This window comes from Cervus canadensis, chromosome 3 (genome assembly GCF_019320065.1).
Source record: "Cervus canadensis isolate Bull #8, Minnesota chromosome 3, ASM1932006v1, whole genome shotgun sequence".
NCBI classification, from domain to species: domain Eukaryota; kingdom Metazoa; phylum Chordata; class Mammalia; order Artiodactyla; family Cervidae; genus Cervus; species Cervus canadensis.
The window spans coordinates 82,351,401-82,378,860 of record NC_057388.1 but is presented as its reverse complement, the minus strand read 5'-3'; the positions used below and the strand labels follow the sequence as shown (position 1 = coordinate 82,378,860).

The 27,460-nt window shown below is 37.1% G+C and overlaps 1 protein-coding gene across 23 annotated transcripts in view; it reads left to right on the top strand.

The window, feature by feature from the left end:
- CADPS2 (calcium dependent secretion activator 2) overlaps positions 1 to 27,460 on the top strand; it is a 590,044-nt gene that overhangs the window by 326,184 nt on the left and 236,400 nt on the right. For all 23 annotated transcript variants that reach the window (XM_043463600.1, XM_043463598.1, XM_043463588.1 and 20 more), the window contains exon 8: positions 20,971 to 21,110. In XM_043463600.1, the coding sequence (XP_043319535.1) occupies positions 20,971 to 21,110 (140 nt within the window). The remainder of the gene's footprint in view (positions 1 to 20,970; positions 21,111 to 27,460) is intronic.

The window sequence follows — 27,460 nt, the reverse complement described above, 5'->3', positions numbered from 1 at the left end:
AGTAAAAAAAATGTGACTCTTTTAGAGTGTGTTTAAACTTAAATGACTACTAGTTTAAAACAAGCGAATATGTGAACCTCATGTTGTTCACAAATTTAAAACCCACAATAGATACACAAAAACTAAGAAGAAAGAAACACAACCATACTACTAAGAAAAATCATCAAACCACAGTGGAAGAAATAAGAAATGAACAGGTTAAGGGGTAAATATTTTTTTAAATCATGACTTTACAGGTTCTCTGCAGCATCAATATAAATTTAATATTTTCTGTTTTATAATACATACAAATTTGTTCCAGAAATACTGTACCAGTACCACAATCAACAAAAAACTTACAAAGTAGTGGTCAGTATTTCTTTGCAGTTCTTTTTGTCCTTAGAATGTATCTCAATAAAGATGTATGTGTGATTACTTTATTTAACTTTGTGCGAAGTCGCTTCAGTCTGACTCTTTGTGACCCTATGGACGGTAGCCCACCAAGCTCCTCTACGCGTGGGATTCTCCAGGCAAGAATACTGGAGTGGGTTGCTCTGCCCTCTTCCAGGGGATCTTCCTGACTCAGGGATCAAACCTCCATCCATTAAGTCTTTTGCATTGGCAGGTAGGCTCTTTCCTATTAGCGCCACCTGGGAGGCCCTTATTTAAAAGTAGCCAGTGCAATAGAAAGGTAAAATGTCTTATTTATATTCCAAATGGCAAAAATCACTGAAAATTTCTGTAAGTTCAGTCATTATGGAGATTTCCTTCAACAGATCTATCAGATAATAGTTCTCACCCAAACAACTCACTGAAGTGTTTATTAGATCAGTTTTGCCATACTAAGTAAGGTTGACTTTTTATTAGGCATGATCTGGCAGGCATTTGCTCTCTGGATCTCTGACCCCTTGTCTGTAAATTGAGCTAGGTGAAATACAAATACTGTTGTCATTTCTCGTTCTCCTTCTCTATCATTATATTGCTTTACTGGTTGTTGTGACTACTTACTATTCACATATCCCATTTAATCCTCTTTGAAGAAGAGAGTAACGGTCCATGTTTAGTTAAAGAATGATAATCAGAGGTTAAGACCACTCAGCAATTGCAAGAATCTGGATTTGAACTTGAGCTTTCTGACTCCAAAGTCGTTTCCTAAAAAAATCATTAAATGCTATGTTTGATAGGATAAGGAAATGTGACTGTTTTACAAATCATGGTGTCTGTATGGGCCAATTTAATTTCATGACTTAAAGCAGGACTGAATATTATTTAAGCTAAAGCTGTTTCATGCATAGTCATTTTCTATCATTTTATACAGTGATTTGAAACATGTTAGGATGCTCTCTGGATGCTTTTATTACTTTCATTTATGATGGTGCATCTCAGCTTTATGTTCACACAGGGAGTGGTTCAGGGAGTGTTTGAAAAAATTCAAGTTCTGGGCTCCCAGTTTTAGTTGGTTTAGGATGAATCCAGAAAGGAGCATTTAAGTACTTCTCAGGAGCTAGTTATGTGCATATATGGTTGACAAACATTGGCACAGAGAGTATCACTGATACTAATATGCAGCCAGTGTTGAGAACTAGTAACTCATTAAAAAAACAAACAAAAACACAAACTATTGTACCACATAGTTTTGTGAAATGATACCTGAAATTTAAATAGGCATTAGGCAGTTGAAGGTTATGTTCTCTGGCAAATACTTGGCATGTAGATTTTGTTAGCAGATGACAGATGAGAATACCTATTTATGGAAACTAGGTGGCATAAGGAGATTTTTCATCCGAATTGGTGGCCAGCCCCCTACTGGGTGCTGAGGGACTAGCTAGAGGCAGAACAGGGTATTTTTCTTATTATGGGTATGTCCAAGCAGGTAAATAGTGGACCAGTTAAGCACCCAGAAATACACGGTTGATCATAGTCTATTGCCCCCCAAACTTTAAAAACAAGGCTTAGATAACATAACCATATAAAAGTCTAAATAATCCCATAAGGCATCTATTTTTGGGCAATGTAGTTTCCATTAAGTCTTTCAGGATGAACTATTGTTTTCTTTGGTACTGTTTAACTTATCAAATGGTGTTCTTGAGTCCAAAATGGGTTTTTGAAGTTTCTACCCTTGCAACTTTTTAGTTTTAGAAGTGTTGCTATGGGCACATTCTTTCCGACAGTTAGAAAAAGAACCCATTATCTGTGCAAACACTGGGAGGTCATGGTCTTGGTACCCCCATCATCAGTATACACAGGAGAGCACTGGTTCTTCTGCCTCCCTGAGGATAGAGAAGCACATAAATCAGAATCTATTTTCTTTATGGTACAGTGGAGCTAGAACGGTATCCTTTTTTCATATTTGATTAAATGATATTTCAGTATTTGTATTTTTATTCAACATTCCTTAATATGGAGATGGTCATAACCTAACAATTCAAAGTGACAGTCATACATGTTTTACAAATGTAAATACTATATGGAAATGTATTTTAAACTATATTTAAAATGTTAAGATAAATTAGCCTTGCTCAATTGATTATCCCATTAAAATGAGCTATTATCTTTAAAACATCTTGGTACATCTTAATGTAGCAGGTACAAATTAGCTTATATGTGCTTTTGTCATCAAGTTTTTTCTTACATGGCTTTCTGATGCATCGAAGGAGATCCATCTGAAGAATTATCAGAACATGCATGATTTCTGTTTAAGAGAGAGGCAATACAGTGTGTTCAAACATCTGTTTTCTTGGGGGATAATTACTGTTTCAGGAGCTGTAATTCATTGGTCAGTCTAATTTTCTTTTTTGCCCCTCTTGTTTTCCTGGAGTACATCCTTTTTAATTTTTCTCATTTATATAGTTCTCTCCAAGCTGAATTCCCTCTAAATTCTTCATGTTAAAATGTTCAAGAGCTAACATATTTTTAGCCAAACTCAGGATATTTAACTACACCCCATATATAGAACTGGTTAAGACCTATAGAGTTTAAATCATGTCTCTACATGCCTGGTTTATAGGCAGTCAGCATAGAACTTCTTATTGCAGCATACAAAGCATTAGATCGGGGAATAGACTACAGATGTTTTATTGACTAATTAACAATCCTAGTTTTCACAAATAATTATAAAATCTCAAAAATCATTTTAGGCCTTCCCTTCACTCAAAGTTTATATTTGAGGATTAAACTTTCCAGCATTATACAAATTTGATTCATCTCCATATGCATCAAAACAACTTTAGAGGAACTTCTCATGAAATCATAATCATAGGCATTTTACTATTTGAAAGTGAAATTTAATATCCAGTTTTTTTTAAATAGCTGGTACTAGATGACAGCTATTTTAGCTAGCAAGTTAATATCATTTGCTGCAAAATGGAATGGAAATTTGTTTGCATTTCACATATATCTAACTCACATCATCATACAAAGTAAACTTTTATTTTGTAGTTCTAACAAGTGGTATGGTGTTACGGGGCTTCCTTGGTGGCTCAGCAATTGAGAATCTGCCTGCAGTACAGGAGATGTGAGTTCGATCCGTGGTTTGGGAAGATCCCCTGAAGAAGAAAATGGCAACCCACTCCAGTATTCTTGCTGGGAAATCCCATGAACAACAGAAGGGAACCTGTTCAGAACAGAACCTGTTCGGTAGCCATTTGTCACAAGACTTCGATATCGTATCACGGAAGCCATTCTAGTGACAGGAAAGGCACCAGAGACAGGTGATGGGCCGGAGATCAGGCACATATGGTACAAAGTCTTTCTAAATATTTCTCTTTGCAGCTTACATCTGGCTCGTTAATCACAGTCTGTAAAGTGTTAAACAAGACTTAGTCATCCTGAGTTAGACTTGGAAAAGAGACTGGTAATGTGCATAACTTGTTCCTTAGTGTGTCTCCCTCAGACCCTCTCTGAGGAGTTGGCCATCATCTTCGTGGTAAAGTGAGGGGAAGCATTTTCTTTCCTTCTCAGTGCTAAAAGAGCATGTTATAAATAGACATTCTCCACAGTGGATCCATGTGGGTGATTATAGTTGACATTTCAGTTTCCTCAGAAAAATAGAGGCCTCCCTCAAACCTACTCAGGTTTCCCTTTAGCTTTTATATCACTTTCCATAAGTTTTCCTCAGTGAACATTTTATGGGTGAAATGCACCAACTTCTTTTTTTTTTTAACTACTTAGTCTTCCCTTAATCCATTGCTAACTCATCCATCCTTACTATTAAACTAAAATCACTCCTTTAAATTGATTATGAATTTTATTGTCCGATCCAATCTTTAATATTTTTTCTGCTGTGTTTTTTGACTACTCTCTGTCCCCTTGAAATAGCACACTTCTCTACTGTGTGGGTTCTATTTATTTTTTTATATCATTCTCATTTCATTTTTTCTCATTCTCCTATCTTTTGATATCTTTATTTAATTAGAGTCCAGACCCTCTTCTGTGTCAAAATTTCTACTCCTGTATCTTCAACAATCACGTCCATTAGGGCTTCCAGATCTCTTTCTGCATCCCTGCCCAGTAATCTCTAGTTTCTCATTTAGCTGATGAGTTAGACTTCCCTAGTGGCTCAAACGGTAAAGAATCTGCCTGCAATGCAGGAGATCTGGGTTTGTTGCCTAAGTCAGGAAGATCCTCTGGAGGAGGGAATGGCTACCCACTCTAATATTCTTGCCTGGAGAATTCCATGGGCAGAGGAGCCTGGTGAACCACAGCCCATGGACTCGCAAAGAGTTGGACATGACTGAACAGCTAACTACAGCAACCTTGATCCCAGATAGAATAAGTATTCAGCCTATACACTAGACCAAATCCTTATTTCTAATAGGTGTAGTGTCATATTATGGTTTTAATGTATACTTCTGTAGAAACTAGAACTAATCATGTTATCTTTTTTGCATGCTTACTTGTCATTTGTAATGACTTAAGTAATAATGATTTACTTTGTCATTCCTTGAATCTGTTCAGAAATTTTTCCAATTTTTAGTTGGGTTTCCTGTTTTCTTATTCTTAAGTTTGGAAAGACCATAATAATCTGTTGTTTGTGCATCTTTTACCAGAATTATGATTTGTAAATATTTTTCTCCCAAAATTCAGCTCATCATTTCATTTTGTTAATAGTGTGTTTCAAAGAGTGACGGCCTTAATTTTGATGAAGTCTATTTTTTTTCCCTTTTATGGTTTGTACTTTTGTTGCCATATGTAAGAAATCTTTGCTTAACCCCAGGTCAGAATTTTCCTATGCTTTCTTCTAGAAGTTTTATAGTTTCATATTTTTAGATTTAGCTCTTTGATCTTTTTAGTTTTTATTTCTAGAGCTACTAATAAATCAGAGTTCACATTTTTGTGTAGGAGTATCAAGTTGTTCTAGTACCATTTATTGTAAAGACTTTCTTCTCTTAGTACTTGTCGAGAGTCAGTTGTCCACATGTTTGTTGGGTCTACTTCTGGACTCTGTATTCCATTCCATTTATCTAGTTTTCTATCCCAATGCCAGTAGGACACTGCTATGATTACCTTGGCTTTATCGTAAGTCTATTATATTAAGTAGTGATAGTTCTCCAACTCTGATTCTTTCTTTTTTTCTCTCCCAACTCCTGCATAGATTTGGCTATTATAGGTCCTTTGTTTTGCCCTGTGAATTTTAAAATCATTTGGGGGATTTCTACAAAAAAAAAAAATCCACTGTGATTTTTACTCTGATCATATTGAATCTGTATATCAATTTGGTAATTGATTGACAAAGTTGAGTTTTCTGACCCAGAAACACAATATACCCCTCTATTTATTTAGGTCTTATTTTGTTCTCCATATCGATGTCTTAATAGTTTTCAATGTACAGGTCTTGCATTTCTTTTGCCAGATCTGTCACTGGGTATTTCATATTTTTGTTGCTATCTTAAATGACATCATTTTGTTAGTTTTAATTTTTCAATTTAGATATTGTTATTATGTTGAAATGTAAATGACTTTTTTATATTGATCTTGCATCCTGTAACCTTGATAAACTCACTAACTAGTTCTGCTGGATCTTGGTAGACAATTTTTCCATAGACAATTTTGTTGTCTACTGATAGAGATAATTTTACTTCTTTGCAATCTAGATGCTTTTATTTATGTATTTTGGTTGTCTTATTGCAAATAGAAATAATGAAAGTGGACATCCTAGTCTAATTCTTGATCTTAGGGGGAAAAATGAATCTTTGAACATTAAATATGACATTTTATAGGTTATAGGTTTTTGGTAGATCCCTTTCCTCAAGTTGATAAAATTCCTTCTGCTATTTTTTAATTTAATCTATTTTGGCTCTAATCTTTATTGTTTCTTCTATATACTTTGAGTTTAATTCATGATACATTTTATTAAAGCTGAATCCAATAAGTTAAGAAAAGTCTTTTTTTCTGTTGGGTTGACCAGAAAGTTCTTTTTGATCTTTCTCTAATATCTTAAGATGCAAATGAACTTTCTGGCCAACCCAATAATACAGACATCTAATGCTCTAAGTCCCCATTCCCTAAATACTAGTTTAATAGCAGCCCAGAAATTTTTTAAAATATTTTTTTCTCATTTTCATTCTTTTCAATATATTCTGTTTCATTTTGATTCCTTTGACCCATAGGTTATTTGAAATGTGTTAGTTTCCACATATGTGAGAGCTTCTTGGAGTTCTCTATGTTATGGGTTTCTAATTGATATCTAATTGAAATCTATTGGCTTTAGAGAATATACTTTATATGACTTGGATCCTTTTTAAATTTATTGAGTCTTAGTTTATAGCATATAATATGGTCTATCCTGTGAATGTTCCACGTTCAGAGTTTACGAAAGAAAACAAAATTGCATGTTCTTTTGTTCAGTAGAATTTTATAAATGTCAAATAGTTCAAGTTGTTGTTTAAATATCTATATCTTTACTAATTTGGGGATCAACTTTCTAAAAAGCAATTATTGAGAGATTTATATTAACCTGAGTAAAATTATGGACCTATTATTATTATTTTTTGATGCTTGTATTTTGAAGACATATGCATAAATATTTAGGATAAATATTATGTGATACTTAGGATTTCTATTTCCTCTTCATTAATTGACCACTTTGTCACTCTGAAATAACTTTGTATTATATTTCATTTATACCTTGTAATACCTGGTAATATACTTTGCTTTAAAATCTTCCTTATTTTAGCTATCCAAGCTTTCTTCTTAACTAATGTTAGTATATTATATATTTTTATATCTTTTAATCTATTTGTCTCTTCGCATGTAAAAGCCACATATGATTGGATCTTTATTTTTTATACAATCTGACCATCTCTGCCTTTCAATCAGTATTTAAAATATATTTTAATATGATTATGGATATGATTAAGTTTAAATATGTCATTTAGGTTTTTTTCTGTCTTCCATGTTCATTATATCTCCTTTTTTCTCTTTTAGACTAATTTAATATTTTTTATTCCATTTTTCTTCTTTGCTTATTATTGATTACTATTAAGTGTTGCTTTTAGTCTAACTTCAAATGATAATATAACAAACACTTCATGTGTAGTTTATGAGCTGTGCAATATTATATCTCCATTTCCCATTGAAGGTAAGGCCTAGGACATATTACTTCAGCAATAGCATCTGTGTACAGTTTCTGATGCACAATACATATCCAGTTATTGCTGAAAGGATGAATGAACAAGCGAACCATCTCCTGAAATTTCAGTTTCATTTCTCCTTTGCATAGACAGTAGAGTGAGTCGTTTTGCTTGAACACCTGGGCTCCCTAACCAAGTGATAAGCCTCAATAGCAATAACTGAATGACATATGATTTGGATTCTACTGTAAGAGTGAGGTTCTAGGATAGTCAGCCTGTCTCCAAGTTATAATACACTGAAGAAGCAGTTGAAAGATCCTCACATTCATTCCTAACCTATTCTTTTAGTTACTATATCTGGGAACTCTCCATAGCCTCTTGTTCAGTTGCTAGTCGCATCTGACTCTTTTGCGACCCCATGGACTGTAGCCTGCCAGGCTCCTCTGTCCATCAGATTTCCCAAGCAAGAATGCTGGAGTTAGTTGCCTTCTCCAGGTGATCCTCCCTACCCAGGGATTGAACCCATGTCTCCTGTATTGGCAGGTGGATTCTCTACCACTGAGTCACCAGTGAACCCCCAAAGCTTCTTTGGAACATCCTATTTTATTGTCTCTAGCACCAATACCAAAAAGCTGAGTGCTTTTATCTCCTGCTAGTTTGTATGACATATATTTTGAGTCAGAAATAAAGTCCTGAGGTCAGAGGTCCAGCATTCAGATTGGTTGTTGAATATCACAAACTGAAAAGTTTGAAACCTGCTTCCAGAAGATGTAAATTATGCTTTTAGCTCTGCCTTAATACACAGTAGGGTGTGAACAAATCACTGAAGCTCTCTCCCTTGACCTTTATTCCGCGCCACTTCCATCTTATATTTCTCTGAATTCATGAAGTTCTTTGGAACAAGTGAAAATGTAACACCAAGAGTTCTTAACCTCCTACTGTCCTATCTTCTTTTTTTCCATTCTTTAAAGGACTTCTTTCTAGTTTGCATACATATAGAATGACAAATTAGGAAGGTTTTCATGAATCTTATCATCTTGGCAGATTGTGAGGTTGTAATCATCAGCCCTTGCTTTGACATCTTATTCAAATGAAGAATAATAATTCATCTTCATTCTTCAGGGTGGCAGTTGGTTTTTAATATAAATACCAACACTTAGCTGTAAATTAGTTCCCAAACCCTTAGCTATAATTGTTTTCAGTTTAAGGATGCAGCTGAAGTAATCCAGGCATAGACATTATCATAACTTCCTCCTTCGTATCCCTCCATCGTATGTATGGATTGACAGAAATAAAATTGGTTTGACTCAAAGAATTCTTATAGTACTTAATAACCAAAGAATGAGAACAAAGCTAAATTAGTTATTATACTGTTTGTGAAATTATGAAGGGAATGTGTTGGGGAGGGGAAGTAAAATTGAAAGTGCCTATTGTTATCTTGAAGTCATTTTCCTTAGCTATTCATTTAACTTCAGTGTCAAGTTATTTACATAACAAGAGCAATGCCTATCTTTTAAGGGTGATGTGAGAATTAATTTAAATTCCACAAAGCATTTCAAGGTACTGAGTTGAAAGGTTCTTTATAAATGCCAGGCATTATTATAACCAGACTAGTAAAAAGAAACACTCATGATAAAGCTACTCATGCAGGGTCCTCTAATAGAAACTGTATTGGTAAGGAAATATAAAGGTTACTGCTATTCATAATTTATGGCTGAGGGGAATAGATCAAGACTAATAATAATGCTTTGCTGTCTAGTTAAGTCTTAAAGATAGATGTAGCTGTGAGGGAATATATGCTCCACTCAAGGAGAAGTTTGAAATTGAGACCCTACAAGCAATAACAGTGATATATGAAGATTACTTAAAGTCAGTGTCTTTAATTGAGCCATGGAAAATACTGTGACAAATTTGACTATGTCTTTCAAAGTCTTCAAGAAAGACTTTGAAATGGAAGATGTAATCCTTTATCATTTGGGTGTGTGGAACTTGACATTTGCTAGAAATACAGGCATGATGGTCTTCATTCTAGTAACCACCAAAATCTGTCTCATTGTGAATCCTTTTTAAGTTTTTCTTTTGATCTATGATAAAAAAGTGAAAGCTTTAACACAAAGGGAGAAACATTTTTTTCAAAAGATATCATACAAGCAGAATACTTCAGGAAAGTAAGAGAGATAATCACATACATAAAACCATCTTGTTAGAGTAATTACGGGTAATGGTAGAAAACTATGTAAAAATCTTTGAGTCACACAATTAGCTAAAGAAGTCTACTAGGTAAATTTAATGTTGTTATGACTGAATTGCAGCTTTTATTACCTGTGTATTGGTTTCCTGTTGCCACTTCAACAAATTACGGAAAGCTTCATGGCTTAAAACAACACAGAATTATTATCTTACAGTTGTGTTGGTCCAAAGCAATTCTTGGTGGGCTCAAATTAAGCTGTTGGCAGTGTTGTGTTCCCATCCAGAAGACCTAAGGGAGAATGTAGTTCTTTTGTTTTTTTTTTTTACCTCTTCCAGCTTTTAGAGGTTGCCTGTATTTGGCTCATACATGGCCCTCTTCCATTTCCAAAACCAGCAATGGCTGATTGTTGCTCATATCACATTGCTCCATCACTTCTTTGTCTTCTTCTTCTACCTCTGAGAACCCTTGTAATTGCATTGAGCCCACTTGTATAATCTCCCTTTCTTAAGGCCTGCTAAATTATTAGTGACCTTAATTCCGTCTGTTACCACAACTCCCCTTTGCCAGGGAAGGAACATAGTCACAGGTTCTGGGGATTAGGACTAGGCATTTTGGGGATACTATTAGTCTAAATTAAAAGATATGTGCTCCTTGGAAGAAAGTGAAAGTGAAGTCGCTCAATTGTGTCTGACTCTTTGTGATCCCATAGACTGCAGCCTACCAGGCACCTCAGTCCATGTAATTTTCCAGGCAAGAGTACTGGAGTGGGTTGCCATTTCCTTCTCCAGAAAAGCTATGACCAACCTAGACAGCATATTAAACAGCAGAGATATCACTTTGCTGACAAAGGTCTATATAGTCAAATATATGGTTTTTCCAGTAGTCATGTATGGATGTAGAGTTGGACCATAAAGAAGGCTGAGCGCCAAAGAAAATGCTTTTGAACTGTGGTGTTGGAGAAAACTCTTGAGAGTTCCTTGGACAGTAAGGAGATCAAAACTGTCAACCCTAAAGGAAATCAAGCCTGAATATTCATTGGAAGGACTGATGCTGAAGCTCTAGTACTTTGGCCACCTGATGCAAAGAGCAGACTTCTTGGAAGAGACCCCGATGCTGGGAAAGATTGAGGGCAGGAGGAGAAGAGGTGACAGAGAATGAGATGGTTGGATGGCGTCGTTGACCCAGTGGACAGGAGTGTGAGCAAACTCTGGGAAATAGTGAAGGACAGGGACGGCTGGCATGCTGTAGTCCATAAAGTTGCAAAGAGTCAGATACAACTGAGTGACTGAACAACAACAACCTGTTATTCTACCTGTTACAGTACAAAAGGGGAAAGATGAGAGTTTCAAAATATTTTAGAGACTGGCAAGTAAGTGGCATGCAAGTTCTGGCATTTGCTACTGTCACTTTCTGTTATAAAGTTTTGGCAGTAATTTTTAGTTGGCAAGCCTTTTTCTCTTTTCACCACAGTGAGGTATCAGTTTGCAGTTTGCATCTTTATTTCTAATTTCTCTAAGCATCCACGCGTCTATCCAACAATACTTGGTAAGTATCTAGGATGTGAAACAGTATGGATAGACCCTGACAATATAATGCTTAGTGAAATAAGTCAGACAAAAGAAGACAAATGCTATATGATATCACTTGTATGTAGAATCTAAAAAAAAAAAAAAAAGTACAAATTAGTGTATATACAAAACAGAAACAGACTCACAGATGTAGAAAACAAACCAGTGGTTAGCAGGGGGAAGAGGGGAGGAGGGGAGAGACAAATTAGGGATATTGGGATTAAGATACAAGCTATTATATATAATATAAATAAGCAATAAGGATATACTATAAGACACAAGGAATTTATAGCCATTATCTTATAATAACCTACAGTAGAAAAGAATCTGCGAAAATACCAAATCACTATGCTGTACATCTGAAGTTAACACTATATTGTAAATCAACTACACTTGTCAAAAACAAAATGCCTTACTTGACTATATTGGCTTAAATTACCCTAGATACCATTCTATCATTATGAGATCTTGCCCTCAAGAAGCATACTCTGCTAAATGCATTATTTGATCCCCTTCATATAATCGTTCATTAAGTAGTGATACCAGAAAAAATTTAAAAATAATTTACACGCCTTGATGTTTGTTTTCTATGCTGTTTCCCCAACTCCCATTATTCAAATATCTAAGCTTATATACCTCTCTTTTAAAAAAAACAACAAGCTAATACCAAGAAAAATTACATATTACAGATAGTCCATGCTTATTCGCTCAATTGTGTCTGTCTCTTTGAGATCCCATGGGATCCTCCAGGCAACGGTACTGGAGTGGGTAGCCATGCCTTCCTCCAGGGAATCTTCCCGACCCAGGGATCAAACCCTGGTCTCCTGCGTTGCAGGTGGGTTCTTTACTCTGAGCCACCAGGGAAGCCCCTAGTTCGAATAATACTTTCTTTTTCTCTTGTTTAACTCATTTTTTGAGGTGGCTTTTTTTATTTTAAAAAAGTACTATATAGAAGGAAGGAAATGTGTAATTTTCTGTCAGGCCAATAGCACACTTCTTTAAGAGGTTGCAAGTTTGACCAATTCTATATTGTAAATTCCAGGATTCTTTCCAACTTTGAAAATACAAGGAACTGGATTTAACCTATAGACCATAAGTTGACAGCAGACTTAATGCAAATCGTTCAATATGCAAAAAAAGAAAAAACCCTTGTAAAAGTGACCAGGTTGCTCTTTGTTTCAACTAAGTAGGATAGGAAGCAATGATATTAAATTGAAAGAGAAACAATTTACACTAAGCAACCTCAAGTGTATTAAAACACTGGAAAATGTCACTTAAGGATGTAGATTTCTCTCAAGAAAAATCATCCAATTTAACTTCTTCACACACTGAAAATATAGGACTTGAATGTTGGAGGAAAAACGCTAGTTACTAACATGTGCTAAATAAAAATTTATTGAAATGAAGTAAATTCAGTTAGCCCTTTCACAGTACATACTTTCTCAAGGTTCTAAGCTCTCAACAAGGTACTTGAAATGTTCACCAGGAATAGTCATCATGAGTCTTTGCTAAACAGTAAAATGTATTGTCAGTTGAAGGAGAAAGAAAAATGTCAACTGAACCCCCAAAGTCAAGATTTCCCATAGAGGTAGCTCTACTTGTCTGGAGTGATGTCCCCTTGGACACTTCCTTAAAACACCCTGTGTCTCAAGGACATCTGATTGTCAGGAAAAAAAAAAAATCTAATCACAAATTGAAGCATCCTAGCTAAAAGCACTTTCATTCCCTTCTTACTCTGTTTTAAAGATGCATTTTTAAAGGCCATTTCATTTCCTAACTGGATGTTAGACACTTCACTGCACATGACTCCTCTCCAGAATGTATACAGCCAGATAGGTGGAAACTTTTCTTTGCACAAGAGTACGACATTTTGATTGTCATTCTCTGGTTTAGAAGCATCTTCTGACTACGTGTCATGGGGTAATATACAAACTCTTAGCAAAACTTACGCTTTTACAGTCTATCCCCAGTCTTCCTTTCCAATCTCACCTATCAGTATTTCCTATTTCCTCACCCTCTTCAGTCTACATGGCCATATCCTCACCCCCTTTCCTTTGCACATAACGTCCCTTCCATCCAAAGTGATCTTGCTCATCTTGCCCCATCTTGTTCATGAAATAGTTAAGTGATTTCTTCCCCCACCCCTAATTGATTTCCTCCCTCAAACCATTATACTCTGCCTCACCTAAAATTTCTCTTGTTGATATCTCTAGTGACTTCTCCATTTTTAAACCAAACAATAATGGCCTTTCCATCCTCACTGTGCTGGCATCAATGGTCACTTCCTATTTCCCAAAACACTCGCTGCCTTAAATGTAGTAAATCCCACCCTTCTGGTTTTTCTTCTGCCTCCTTGACCTCTGGCCTTACTTATGGAGTTCTCTCTTTTCTTCACGCTTAAAAGTGAATGTTCCACAGGGTCCTCTCCTTCCCTTTTGATAAGGTAGAGTATTGACATGGCAGAAAAATGTAGTGAACATCTGTATCAGTTGACGTTTTGTCGGTGGCAAACAGTGTAAACTGATTAAGCATAGGTCCCAGAGAACAAAGAGCTGACCGTTCAAGCTTGGGGCAGGGCTTAATAACCAAAGGTGGTGGTGTGAATGTCACTGTCAAGATGGGATTGTGTGCCTGTTTTAGGGTGCCACTCTAAGGGTGGTTCAGTTCCAACAGCCTCATGTCTTGAGCAGTCCCTCCCCTGTGTTTTTCTCTTTCAAATCATATCTGTTCTTTTAGACTCCAAAATGAAGCAGTGATTCTTCTATGAAGTCTGTCCTGATTCCTCCAAGAATTTGTTGACTGCACCTGCCTTTGAGCTAGATTCATATCAAATATTTAACTATTATTTTACTCAAAGACTGCAATGCAGTTGTTATGGTCATGTGGTCTTTTTCTTCCTCTGGATTGAGAGATTTATGGGCAAAGGTGGTGAGTTCTTCATCTCACTCAGACCCTACCTAGCTCCCTCTCAGTTATTCTAGATTCCCCCCTTCCCAAGTTTTTAGTTTTTCAGGTTTTGAAACAGTTTAGGGACATACTAAGTTGTGAATTCATAGATTACAAAGTTCAACTAATGTGTATATGTACAGATGCACGTGGCTTGGCTTTAAGTAATGTATCTTAATAGAAGGAAATAATGTAAAGGTGTCAGCTTGTACAAGTATATTTTAACAGAAAAATCCTTTTGAACTCCATATTACTCTAAATATTATGTATGTATGCTTTTACACTTCTTTTTCTTCCTTAGTATTCCGTTTGACAGAATTTTAAACAAAGCTTGAATAAAACCTTTTTTGTTGTTTTCCATTACACTTTATAGCAAAGATGGAAAGTAGTGTTTCCATTTTATTATGAAGAAGATACATTGGCTTTATATTTAAGATAAATGATAAAATGTGTTGTGTTATGCTAAATGACAAGTCATTTCATGTGTTGGTGATAAAAATAAACTAGGAGACTAGAAACAGAAATGTGTGTAGAAAAGCTAAGAGAAATGAGTAGCAAAGAACAAGCTATCTTGCTAAATAATATGAGAAGCCAACTATTTTGTACAGAGCTATGATTTAACTAAAATATGAGAAGAATTGTTGGGCTTTCCTGATGGCTCAGTGGTAACAAATCCACCTGCCAATGCAGGAGACATAGAGCACAGGTTCGATCCCTGAGTTGGGACAATCCACTGGAGAAGGAAGTGGCAACCTACTCCACTTTTCTGGCCTGGAAAATCCTATAGACAAAGGAGCCTGGTGGGCTATAGTCCTTGGAGTCACAAAGAGTCGGACATGACTGAGCAAGTGAGCACATGATTTAACTAAAATACGAGAAGAATTATGAGTAAAATGTTATGTACGCTAAATATTTTCATTATTGTACACAATTATTTAATTATGTACATCAACATCAGACATCCCTCTCTGAACATGAACTAAGTCCTAATGAAGGAGAACTGCTTATCTACTTATGAAATAAAAATCTTGAAGCACTCAACTCCCTGTGCTAGTCTCATGCAGCCAAGCTCTGTTAATGTACTATTAGTATACTACTATCTGCTATAACAAACAAATGACAACATTTCAGTATTTTAAAACAATTGTTGTTGTTCAGTCACTAAGTTGCGTCTGACCCTTTGTGACTTCATGGACTGCTACATACCAGGCCCCTCTGTCTTCCACTGTCTCCCAGAGTTTGCTCAAATTCATGTCCATTGAATCAGTGATGTCATCCAATCATCTCATCCTCTGTCACCCCCTTCTCCTCCTGCCCTCAATCTTTCCCAGCATCAGGGTCTTTTCCAGTGAGTTGGCTAGTCGCATCAGGTGGCCAAAGTATTGGAGCTTCAGCATCAGTCCTTCCAGTGACTATTCAGGCATTTATTGTAGGTGTTCCTGATAGGTAGATTTCCTTCATGTGGTGATTCAGGACTCTGGTGTCCACCCTCTTACAGCTGTCTCATTTCCTAGAACATTGTGATCCTCTGCATCTGGCTAGCAAATAAGTGAAAAAAGCATCAGTTTGGTTCAGTTCAGTCACTCAGTCATGTCTGACTCTTTGCGACCCCATGAATCACAGCACGCCAGGCCTCCCTGGCCATCACCAATTCCCGGAATTTACTCAAACTCATGTCCATCGAGTCAGTGATGCCATCCAGCCATCTCATCCTCTGTCGTCCCCTTCTCCTCCTGCCTCCAATCCCTACCACCATCAGGGTCTTTTCCAATGAGTCAACTCTTCACATGAGGTGGCCAAAGTATTGGAGTTTCAGCTTCAGCATCAGTCCTTCCAATGAACAGCCAGGACTGATCTCCTTTAGAATGGACTGGTTGGATCTCCTTGTAGTCCAAGGGATTCTCAAGAGTCTTCTCCAACACCACAGTTCAAAAGCATCAATTCTTCACTGCTCAGCTTTCTTCATAGTCCAACTCTTACATCCATACATGACCACTGGAAAAACCATAGCCTTGGCTAGACGGACCTTTGTTGGCAAAGTAATGTCTCTGCTTTTCAATATGCTATCTAGGTTGGTCATAACTTTCCTTCCAAGGAGTAAGCGTCTTTTAATTTTAAGGCTGCAGTCACCATCTGCAGTGATTTTGGAGCCCATAAAAATAAAGTCAGCCACTGTTTCCACTGTTCCTCCATCTATTTGCCATGAAGTGATGGGACCAGATGCCATGATCTTAGTTTTCTGAATGTTGTGTTAAGCCAACTTTTTCACTTTCCTCTTTCACTTTCAACAAGAGGCTTTTTAGTTCTTCTTCACTTTCTGCCATAAGGGTGGTGTCATCTGCATATTTGAGGTTATTGATATTTCTCCTGGCAGTTTTGATTCCAGCTTGTGCTTCTTCCAGCCCAGTGTTTCTCATGATGTACTCTGCATGTAAGTTAAATAAGCAGGGTGGCAATATACAGCCTTGACGTACTCCTTTTCTTATTTGGAACCAGTCTGTTGTTCCATGTCCAGTTCTAACTGTTGCTTCCTGACCTACATATAGGTTTCTCAAGAGGCACGTCAGATGGTCTGGTATTCCCATCTCATTCAGAATTTTCCACAGTTTATTGTGATCCACACAGTCAAAAGCTTTGGCATAGTCAATGAAGCAGAAATAGATGTTTTTCTGGAACTCTCTTGCTTTTTCAATGATCCAGCGGATGTTGGCAATTTGATCTCTGGTTCCTCTGCCTTTTCTAAAACCAGCTTGAACATCTGAAAGTTGACGATTCACGTATTGTTGCAGCCTGGCTTGGAGAATTTTGAGCATTACTTTACTAGCATGAGAGATGAGTGCAATTGTGCGGTACTTCGAGCATTCTTTGGCATTACTTTTCTTTGGGATTGGAATGAAAACTGACCTTTTCCAGTCCTGTGGCCACTGCTGAGTTTTCCAAATTTGCTGGCATATTGAGTGCAGCACTTTCACAGCATCATCTTTCAGGATTTGAAATAGCTCAACTGGAATTCCATCACATCCACTAGCTTTGTTTATAGTGATGCTTCCTAAGGCCCACTTGACTTCACATTCCAGGATATCTGGCTCTAGGTGAGTGATCACAACATCATGATTATCTAGGCCGTGAAGATCTTTTTTGTACAGTTCTTCTGTGTATTCTTGCCACCTCTTCTTAATATCTTCTGCTTCTGTTAGGTCCATACCATTTCTGTCCTTTATTGAGCCCATCTTCGCATGAAATGTTCCCTTGGTATCTCTAATTTTCTTGAAGAGATATCTAGTCTTTCCCATTCTGACGTTTTCCTCTATTTCTTTGCATTGATCGCTGAGGAAGGCTTTCTTATCTCTCCTGGCTATTCTTTGGAACTCTGCATTCAAATGGAAATATCTTTCCTTTTCTCCTTTGCTTTTCTCTTCTCCTTTTCACAGCTATTTGTAAGGCCTCCTCAGACAACCATTTTGCCTTTTTGCATTTCTTCTCCATGTGGATGGTCTTGATCCCTTTCTTCTGTACAATGTCACGAACCTCCGTCCATAGTTCATCAGGCACTCTGTCTATCAGATCTAGTCCCTTAAATCTATTTCTGACTTCCACTCTATAGTCATAAGGGATTTGATTTAGGTCATACCTGAATGGTCTAGTGGTTTTCCCTACTTTCTTCAATTTAAGTCTGAATTTGGCAATAAGGAGTTCATGATCTGAGCCACAGAAGAAGGCATACATAAATCTTAATCATCATTACCCCAAAAGACTTACCACTTGTCTTCATATTCCTTTAGCTGGAACTTTCATGTGTTCCCACTGAGATGCAAGGGGAGCTAGAAGCCATGGCTGGCTAGCCCCTTCCTGGCACCTGTTCTCTACTAGTGAAAGCGTGAGTCCTGGTGGACAGCTAGATGGTCTGTCATAGCGCACCTCTCTAGCCAAGGCAGCCATTGTTGCCCTTTCTCCCACCCACAGGAGGCTTTCAGTTCAACTCAAGGGCAACAGCCCCAAATTTCATCCTGTCCTTACTTCCAGTCCAAAGTCCAGCATCTCAATCAGGTCTAGCTGTGGCTCTTTGGAGCCTGGTGACCTATAAACTAGGGTTTATGTTAACTGCCTACTGTTCCCCCTCCCCTCTCCACTCTGCCCAAGCACAAATCCAATATATAGCAGCTTATCAGGGGGCAGGAAAGCTACAATTAAGTTTCTCATTCAAAAAAGGAGACGTGGGAAATACAGAGCAATACTTGTCCAGTGAGAACAGTGAGATGCTGCCATGGCAAACCCTGTGAAGGCTCCATGCCTCGCAGTATTCAGTTCTTGATCATTATGCATTTGAAATTATTGCATTATTATGCATTTGAAAAGAATTTTTTCATCCTTTATTCTCCCTGGCCCTTTGATCTCTGCACATTTAGAAACTTCTTCTTTGTCTTGTTGTCATCCATGGCTGAATCTTGTAAAGGAGTATGATTGCTTTCTACTTGGAAACCTGGTAACCATTTCACAGAGTTTCTTCACCATTACCATTTTTAGAAGCAGTAGATTTCATATCTATGGGCCTGCATTTATTGAACACGTGAGTATTTGCACCTTTAGTACTGTGTTCACATCATTAGTACAGTGTGCCCAGAAAAACAGAAAATCCCAGGTTATTTCAATGGAGGAAACTTAACATTGGAAATTAGCTACATGTGTAATAGAGCAGACACCAAACAAATGATGTTGAATAAACTTAGAGGCTAACAAAATCAGTAAACTGCTACACCCCAAGGGATAGAAAGGCAGTAGAAAGAAGTGATATGACCATATATCATCTGAGGTTTTAGCTCCAGTAGGAGGAAACCATCAGCCCCTGCTTATTCTTTCATCTTTGTGTCCCCACATAGGATAAGCCCTTAAATGTTTAATTGAACAGAGATAAGCAATAAATCTTTCCACTGACTTCAGTTAGAGATATTCATCAGAAAATTAAAATGTGGCAGAGACAATGGTGCTCAGTACTGAGATGATCCTTAATTTGGGAATCAACTGCAAATAGTTATTTTTGGACCTTTTAGTCACCTGTTATTGGCATTTAAAGAATAAGAAATTGTCAAAAGTTTTAAATATTCTCTTCCTGTATAAAATGTTTGGAGTTTGGAACAATACCAATTTTCATATCAACATAGAAGAATTTAAAAGGAATAAAGTCTGTAGGTGGTTCATGCCAAATTTTTATTTTTTAAAGACGGGATAGGAAGAAATAGAAAAAGCTTTCCAGACTTGCCAGGGAAATAGCAGTTATAACTACAGAGGATGTATAGCTCTGTCTTAGTCTTGGCTTCTTTTTTGGAATCATCTCCTGAGTTAAAAATGACATTCCTTTGTTCTGCTGGTTTGAGCCGGAAACTTTCAACTCGTTTTCCTTTACCATTTGTTTAATAAAGTATCTGTAAAATATCCCATTGGATATTCCAGCAGTCAAAAAGGATTCATTCTAGAATCTGATCATAATTTTTGAAAACATCACAAATGCAATGTAATCTACTCTTTTCTGGGCTTTTATATGCTTAAGTGTAGAAATGCTGGACTGAACCTGGTTATGGCTTCTAGGATGGGCTAGAGAAAAGTTTCAAGGTAGTAGATACATTTAACAACTTAGAAGTTGAGACTAGTTTAAGAAGCTTTTATGATATGACTGTGTTGTCTCTCTTAGAGAAAGAGCCTTGCCTGAAGATTTCTTCGTGAATATTTTCACTTACATGTGGAAACAAAGATTTTTTTATTTTCTGCAGAGTACACCAAATTCAGTTGCCGTGTTGTGCTTTAAAAGCATTTTATCATACCTAAGCATGTTTATAGTTTTCCCGTTTACTTAGAAACGTCAAGTTTATTTACTTTTTCACCTTAGTTTAAAATAAGGATAGCTGAAAATATAATGTCCTGAGTTCTGCATATTTATTCCATTTAAAAATAATCATTAAGACTTGAATATAGGCTGTGTCTAAATGGTATCATGACTGACTAAAAAGGGGACAATACTTTTTATCTACTTGATACCTAGCATCTGAAGAGTATTTCTTGCCCATGTTGACTCTGTGGAACTGTGGGAATGTGAAATAATGACTTGATAGTTTGGCAGTTTTATGAAAAATAATTATTTTGTTAGAATCCTCATAATATCATCTTTATAGTTTTGAAAACATGTGTCAGGCAAAAGTTTCCTGGGTATTGACGGATATGCAGTCATCCGTCTTTCCCATCTCTAATTGAGTTGATTTCCTTTAATACTGCTTTGCAATGAAAATATTAAAACATGAGGTATACGTTTGCTGCTTCCAATAATTGGTTTTGGTTTTTGAGCATGCTACCTGTAATTTCAAAGAACAGTTCTTTCTGAACTTCTTTGCCCTGAGGAGTTTAGAGTGGTCTTGAAATTATAGGTGTCTATTAAGTATTTTTCAACTGTCAAGTCAACTGTAGCTGCTGTGCTATTAATTCGTTATGAAGTGACACAGGAAGAAAACTCGTTATGTGATAATATGAAAACACATATTTGTCAAAAAAAAAATAAACGAGTTTGTATTGAAAACCCATTTGCTGTGGTAGGAGTGAAATGGTTTATCAAACACATTCAGGTGCTACACCGACTTTTCAGACAGGAAAATGTATAGAAAAGATTGAATTCTGCTCCTTAGAAATTCTGTATTATACACCTAAATGTGTTCTTTTTTGTCCCTTACAGGTGATATTATACCCAACTTCCAATAGCTCCAAGTCAGCTGAGTTGCACCAAATGATAGTTCCAAAAAATAGCCAGGACTCTGACCTAAAAATCAAGTTGGCAGTACGGATGGATAAACCGCCACATATGAAGCATAGTGGGTGAGTGTGTACTTGAATATGTTTTTCTTCTGAGTTACTGAATTTCATGGTATCATTTTCGTCATTTTCCTCAGAGAAAGTATCAGGCATTCACATGGAGTTCCCCCCCACCAAAATTACATTCTTAAAAAGGATGAAAGTGAAAGTATTAGTTGCTCACTAGTGTCCAGCTCTTTGCCCGCCATGGATTATAACCCACCAGGCTCCTCTGTCCATGAAATTCTCCAGAGAAGAATACTAGAATGGGTAGTCATTCCCTTCTCTGGGGGATCTTCCCGATCCAGGGATCGAACCCTGTTGTCCTGCATTGGAGGCAAATTTTTTACCATCTGAACCATCAGGGAAGCCTCAAATTTCATTCTAGGTTAACTTAATTTTTTAAATGTATAGACATTTTTATAGCTAAATATATGAGTATTTAGTTAGTGTAACTGTTTGTGTCCTAACACAATATTGGTACTTGATTACACTGGTATTACACATCATTTACATGGATAAAGAACAATAATGTATGGAGGTAACAATGAAGACATATTTTTCAAAATACAGTAATAGTTGAAACAAGCCTAGCTTTCAGATCACCAGAAATAAACATACATAGACTACTTTAAAGTTAAATGCTGGTTCGGATATAACCCAAGAGACTGTATAAGATTTGCTGGGAAGGGTATGAGTATTCATCCAATATGTGAGTGAGAAACCAGATCAATATGGGAGGAAGCTGATGCTATGGATAACCAGAAGTGCAGGGACTGGCCCCTGGGGATTGCCATGGGTCAGTGTCAGCTTGTATCTCTGAGGTTCCTTTTTACCTTGTAGCTGATGAGGAAATAGGCCTCAACTCATGAATACAATTCAGTGAGCTTTTTTTTAAACCCAGATTTTTCTCAGATTAATGCCTTATGACTCGCTACAGCCACATTCTAGCCTACGGTGCTAGCCATAATAAATAAATTTTAAAAAAAGAAAAAAAAAGAACGGAATGATTTTCGTTACTAAAGTTTAGCCGCAGGGTACATCATGAGAAGTGCTGGACTGGTTGAAGCACAAGCTGGAACCAAGATTGCCGGGAGAAATATCAATAACCTCAGATATGCAGATGACACCACCCTTATGGCAGAAAGTGAAGAAGAACTAAAAAGCTTCTTGAAAGAGGAGAGTGAAAAAGTTGGCTTAAAGCTCAACATTCAGAAAACTAAGATCATGGCATCCAGTCCCATCACTTCATGGGAAATAGATGGGGAAACAGGGAAAAGAGTGAGAGACTTTATTTTCTTGGGCTCCAAAGTCACTGCAGATGGTGACTGCAGCCATGAAATTAAAAGATGCTTGCTCCTTGAAAGAAAACCTATGACCAACCTAGACAGCATATTAAAAAGCAGAGACATTACTTTGCCAACAAAGGTCCATCTAGTCAAAGCTATGGCTTTTCCAGGAGTCATGTATGGATGTGAGAGTTGGACTGTAAAGAAAGCAGAGCACTAAAGAATTGATGACTTTGAACTGTGGTGTTGGAGAAGATTCTTGAGAGTCCCTTGGACTGCAAGGAGATCCAACCAGTCCATCCTAAAGGGAATCAGTCCTGAATATTCATTGGAAGTACTGATGCTGAAGCTGAAACTCCAATACTTTGGCCGCCTGATGCAAAGAACTGACTCATTTGAAAAGACTCTGATGCTGGGAAAGATTGAAGGTGGAAGGAGAAGGGGACAACAGAGGATGAGATGGTTGGATGGCATCATTGACTCAATGGAGATGAGTTTGAGTAAACTCTGGGAGTTGGTGATGGACAGGAAAGCCTGGCATGCTGCAGTTCATGGGGTTGCAAAGAGTCAGACAAGACTGAGCGACTGAATTGAACTGAAAGTTTAGCCACAAACCTAACAGTCTCTGTGTCTTCTTGTACAAAGAGGCAGCTCTGCTAGTTTCTAAATCACTAACATTGTGGCAGAGTTAACTGGTAAGTCAACAAGATAAGGATTCTTCAAATGACCATTAGGGAGAAAAGTTAGACTGAATAGGAGGCAACCCAGAGGTACCTTCTGCAGCTGAGATGAGCCTCTAAGGACCATATGGCTTCCTTGGTTTGAGCAGGCAATAGCGTATGCTTTGTCAAAACCAGTCATATTTGGGGAAAAAAGAAATCAGTGGGTAGGCTCTGAGAAAGAAGAAGAATTTGCCTATCCCATAATGTCATATCTTTAATGCAGTGATACCCAGTGTAACTATGACTCATTATGCAGATAGAGTTCCTGGGATTTAAAACCTAGAGCTCTTTCTTCCCCCGTCCATCTACCTGCTCACTGTGATTTACGAAGCAGCTATGGATTGAGCCCTTCCTCTGTGCCAACCAGAGCAAACCTCAGTGAGATACCATCCCGGGCCTGAAGGAACTGACTAGCCAGGGATTCAGGCTTGTAGACAAATAATGATGATTCTGAGTGATAAGCACCATAAGAGAGGAGTGGGAACTGGTGAAAGTAATACCTGATTCTTGCTGGAGCTGGTCAAAGGAAGTCTCAGAAGACAACTGACTATTGAGATGAAGCTTGAGGCATAAATTCAGCAGGTGGGCAGTGAGGAAGAAAGGCAGTCCAGCCACCAGCCATCTGGCATAGGGTGTACATGGGCAGGAGATCTGGAAGGGCTGTTAGCTAACCATGACAATTTTGGTTTAGCTGGAGAGTGCTTAGACTAGAAAGAATACTACTGTTCCAAAATACTTACAGAGTAATAGACACTACAGGGAGATATAAAGGAACACATAATGTTCCAAGCCTTATAGTTAATTCCCTACTCTTCTGAATTCAGTCTCTTGATGAATAATGGCACAAGAAATGGGAAACTGGAGACTTCCCTGATGCTCCAGTGGCTAAGACTCTGAGCTCTTAATGCAGGGGGCCCAGGTTCAATCCCTCCTAGATCCCACATGCTGTCACTAAGACCCAGTGCAGCCAAAATAAATTTATATATATAAAGAAATGGGAACCTGTGTACTGCTACACCAAGAGAGCCCCTGATTTACACATGGGCCGCACCATGGTGAATACCCTTAGAGCCCTCAGATTGTCCCAAGAACCAACACTGAATATGAAGTTGGGCACATGGCAGGTTCTGAAGCCTTCAGCTCCTGTGGAGAGTAAGTTCTGCTCTCTCATCCTTGGCATTTTCTTGCTCTGGAATATTCCAGTCAGGTGAGAAATCCACCTGCCTTTTAAGACTTTATATGTATATTCCCTTTTTACCATTCCTTTGCAATGAAGGAGAATTGGTTCATATCACATCTTTAGAGCCCTCTGGCTAAATTAGGATGCCCAGAATGGCTCTGGAGTTGACTACTGCCCAAGACTATAGATGAAGGAGATAACTAAAGAGAATATACCATAGTCTCTGAATGTAATCTGCAAAATTTAAGAACTGTCGTGACTTACCTTTACTAAGGGCTTTCTTGGTGACGCAGATGGTAAAGAATCTGACCCCAATGTGGGAGACCCAGGTTTGATCCCTGGGTCAGGAAGATCCCTTGGAGAAGGGAATGGCAACCCACTCCAGTATTCTTGCCTGGAAAATTCCATGAACAGAGGAGCCTGGCAGGCTACGGTCCATGGGATTGGAAAAAGTCGGACACGACTGAGCAGCTAACACTTTCACTTCACTCTCATACCAGCAAGCATTTCCAGACATTCAGGTAACTGCAGTTTATGGCATGTAAAAAGAAATTCTAGAAACGAAAGTATCAGTGATGTTGTTCTGCTAGTTGGTGTGTTATGGAGCATAATTAAGAATATTGTTTTCCTAATAGTTATTCCAAAAAACTATGTAAGACCATTATTGAACATAATAATAATTATCAACCAGAATTTCATCATTGCTGTAATAGTAATTTATCACACTAGGCAGACCACAGACACCTGTCTAGCTTTTTCAGTGCCTCTGATGTAACAGCTTTAAACAGCTTGACTATCACCCTGTGTTTAAATATATATGGAAAAATATGAATTGACACATAATCATAGCTATCACAACCATATTCATCTTTCTCTTTGGTGCTTCATAGATGGATTTCACTAAACTTAATTACATTGAAGAAGTGAAAGTCACCCAACCTTTCTCTTTCTAGTGCTCTTTCATACGCCAAAGTGGTATTTTAGGCACATATGGGAGTAGTAGATTAATAGCATTTTGCTTTTGGGCGGGATTACATTCTGTCAATAATTAATCCTATAATGAATGATTAACAGATGAATAATGAATAATTAAAAGAGAGAGTTAAAAAATTTATCTTTACAGTTGTCAAATTAAACAATAAATTGGAGGGTTATGGATTTTTGTGCTTAGAGAGCTTTTCAGAGCTAGACATCTTTGAGCGTTCGTCATAAAATCCTTTTCTCTGTTTTAATGGTATGGGCAACAGTTATCAATTTATCTCTCTTTTATGAACTGTTTTTACATGAATTCTCCTTTATTAATATATGTATATGGCCCTTTATTACCACTATGTAAATATTTTTATTAATGTTATCTTTATTTTATGTGTTCCTGACTACATAAGTTTCTTAGACCCATTTGAACACCTAGTACTTCCCACCGTGTGTAAACCAGCAAAGATAGTAATAGGAATAGTGATGAAAGTGAAAATAGTGTGCCTCCTTAGTGTTTTAAGAAAAAAGTAATGAATATGTTCCTAAGTTAAAGAATTTTAAAGGTTTAGAAGTGATTTAGAGGATAGTGTATAATTTAATGTAAAAGAATACCTAAAATAAATGAAGTAAATGGGGTTTGGACCTCAACTGTTGTGTTTTAAAATGATCTTTTTTGAAACAAAAAGAAAAATAAAACCAATCTAAAGCTCGTGTTTCTGGTAATTAATCAGCCCATGTCTATACATTATAGTTTTTTTAACAGGACTGACTATATGCAAATGAAAATGGATATTTAATTTGAGTAACAAACATTATTATCTGACACTTGATAAAATTTGGGTACCTTTATTCTTTGGAGGTATGTCATATAAACTAATTACATAAGCCCTTATATAAATCTGTTAAATGAATTTCAGTCTAGGTTATGAGTGGTTAAATAATTTACATTCCACTATAGAATTTACTTTCCTGCTTTTTTTGGGTGGCCGGAAGACAGAAGTGCTCTTGAACAAATGGATTGTCCTTTAGCATAGCCTAGTGGCTGAGTGACAGTATTAACTTAAATCTGAGAACTGCTATCCTCATTTTTATTAAATCATGTTTTCCTAATTAAAATGTTATTTTTTAGCCATAAGAAAGGCAAAATAACTAGAACTAATAAAGCAATGATTATTATGACAAATCGACAACTGAAAAGGAAAAAGAAGAAACTTAAATTGTCACAAATAGGTAGAAGCAGTATGACTAGAATCTACCAAATATCTGCATGATGCTGATTATTTTTTACTATAAAAATAAAAAAAGAAAACTTTGTAAGTATATAACTGTAGAATAATTATTTCACAGTTAAAATTAATAAGATAAACTGTCAGCCAAATCACTGCCATATAGATCTCATCATCCTTTGTGTGTAGAGTCATGCTTGACAGTTTGAACATTTATTAAATAAATAGACATTTTGAAATACTTTGAGATTATCACATATAAAACTCCTTAATTTGCATCATAAAGGTATAAAAGGCCCTGTGCCCATCGCTTGCTTCAGGGGCAAGACAGCGGGTAAGATTCCAGCAGGACGCACAGGGTAAGCCTGAAGCTGGCTGTGTTGCCGTTTTCCTGTGCTGCCCAGGATAGAGGACCAGCCAGGCATTCAGGGGCCGTGGTGTGGTGCTTACGGAACCTTTCAGTCGTAATGTAAGTGTGGCATTTGCTCCTAAAGTGAAATGACTGTGCTCTAAGAAAATTGCATTAGTTTTTTATTTAAGGTTTATGATCTTCAAGTAATTTAGGGGACAGTCGAAGACCAAAAGGAGGAAAGTCTTATCTTTGTCAAAGTGGCATTTACTTGGAGGGTACCTTATAAAAAAGACTAGTCTGTTTTTTTTTTCCCAGGGAAAATTGATTCCTTATTTTAAATTGACCTTTTAGCATGACTTTCTATATGCTTCTATGTGCTCTTGTCTAAAATTTTGACATCTAACCTTCATTCATCTGAATACACACACACACACACATACATATATATTTATATGTCTATTTGCATTCTCAGTTCCCAATTTACTACCTCATTCTGGCTTACCCCATTTTCATCGAAGTCTTACTCCTTATAGCCTTGCCAAAACTTCTGACAAAGCGTTTGCTAGATTCTTAATAAATGATTGATCCTTTTTCTAAATATGATTTTTGTAAGAGAAGTCTGTCTGTGGT